This window comes from Penaeus monodon, chromosome 19 (assembly GCF_015228065.2).
Source record: "Penaeus monodon isolate SGIC_2016 chromosome 19, NSTDA_Pmon_1, whole genome shotgun sequence".
Taxonomy (NCBI): Eukaryota; Metazoa; Arthropoda; class Malacostraca; order Decapoda; family Penaeidae; genus Penaeus; species Penaeus monodon.
The window spans coordinates 11,043,712-11,045,064 of NC_051404.1; the positions used below are offsets into that span (position 1 = coordinate 11,043,712).

At 34.0% G+C, this 1,353-nt stretch overlaps 1 protein-coding gene across 1 annotated transcript in view; it reads right to left on the reverse strand.

Moving 5' to 3' along the window:
* LOC119585056 (tubulin gamma-1 chain) overlaps positions 1-899 on the reverse strand; it is a 9,384-nt gene extending 8,485 nt beyond the window's left edge. Inside the window, exon 1 of the mRNA XM_037933674.1 lies at positions 762-899. Within this exon, the coding sequence (XP_037789602.1) occupies positions 762-810 (49 nt within the window). The 5' untranslated portion in view covers positions 811-899. The remainder of the gene's footprint in view (positions 1-761) is intronic.
* Positions 900-1,353: the final 454 nt, after the last annotated feature.

Here is a 1,353-nt window from a genome sequence, read left to right on the forward strand (position 1 = left end):
TTATTACCATAATTGGTCATATTTACCTCCATCTCTTTGTGATAATGTCCTTTGATTATGTTTGTGCAATCATTAATTATATAAATAAATTCCATCTGCATACAAAATGAAGTTGTATAGATATATACAACTTAAAGTGAAATATACAGGAAGAATTAATTATCTTTATTCTGTGTTACATGGAACAAATGTTGTCAGGAGAGTGCTTAGTGCAAAGACATAAAAACTCCTTTGTAAAATAATAAAAATTTCTTCATAACCTGATTTTCTTTGCATTTGCATATTTATTTTCCCAAAGACAGTCTGGAATCTAGCAGTATAATATAGTAAGACTGTCCAGTCACAAATTACTGACATCATGATGTGGTGCTTCTAAATATCAATGAAAAACAATATCTTCAATGTTAGTAATTTTATACAGATTTAAATGAAAAACATTTCAATCTGCTTAAAATTAACTCTGATATTTCAAATTCACATCAGTCTAACAAACTATTGTAAAAATTTTCTAATGGAATAATCTCACGAATCATCCTTTCTTAGTACCAATTTAAAGTCATACGATAACACACCCTTCTAAATTAGATAATTAACACGACAAGATATAAATAAACCGAAAATTAAAAACACAAAGAACACTTAAACCCCGACCTTTCATTACGCGGGAATCTCGTCGCCGCAGAACTCATGCTCGTTTCACACTAAATTCCATCCTAATTCTCGACTTATTCTACCTTAAAATACTTCGCTCCATCTCTTACTCTGATTGCCACACTGGCCGAGCTGGAGCGTGATGATCTCGCACGGCATTTTCGCCTTTTTTTCCCACGGATCTTCAGTAGAGTATTTCGTAGTCTCCTCTCTTGATGAAGTTCGATTTGTTTACATTGGGTTTGAATGGGCGATGGTGGCGGGTCGCGTTCGTCGTACGGGGTCACTATTTCGTTTTTATTCTTTTTAGAGGTTTGTGAGGGAATTGTGGGAGGTTTGGTGGGTTATTTATTTATAGGGATTTTTTAGATGTTTTTTTTTGTGGTGTGCAGGGTTTGTGAATTGATAATGGAAGGAGGTTTTCGGTCTATTAGGGTTATATTCGTTTTGAATGGGTGACGTTTTTGTGATATTTTTACGGCGTTACTATTTCGTTTTTTCGCGGTTATTTTATTACGAGTTCTAAGGATGTTTGGAAGGTTGTGTTTTCTATATGGATGTCATTTTTGTCTGTTTCTTTATTATACTGAAGGGATGACAAAGTTTTAATTCCCATTTTGCTGTTATTTCAATGAAGAGACGAGGCGGGATTTCATCGATCTTTTTACGAGATCAGCATTTCGAATTGGTGAATTTATGGCT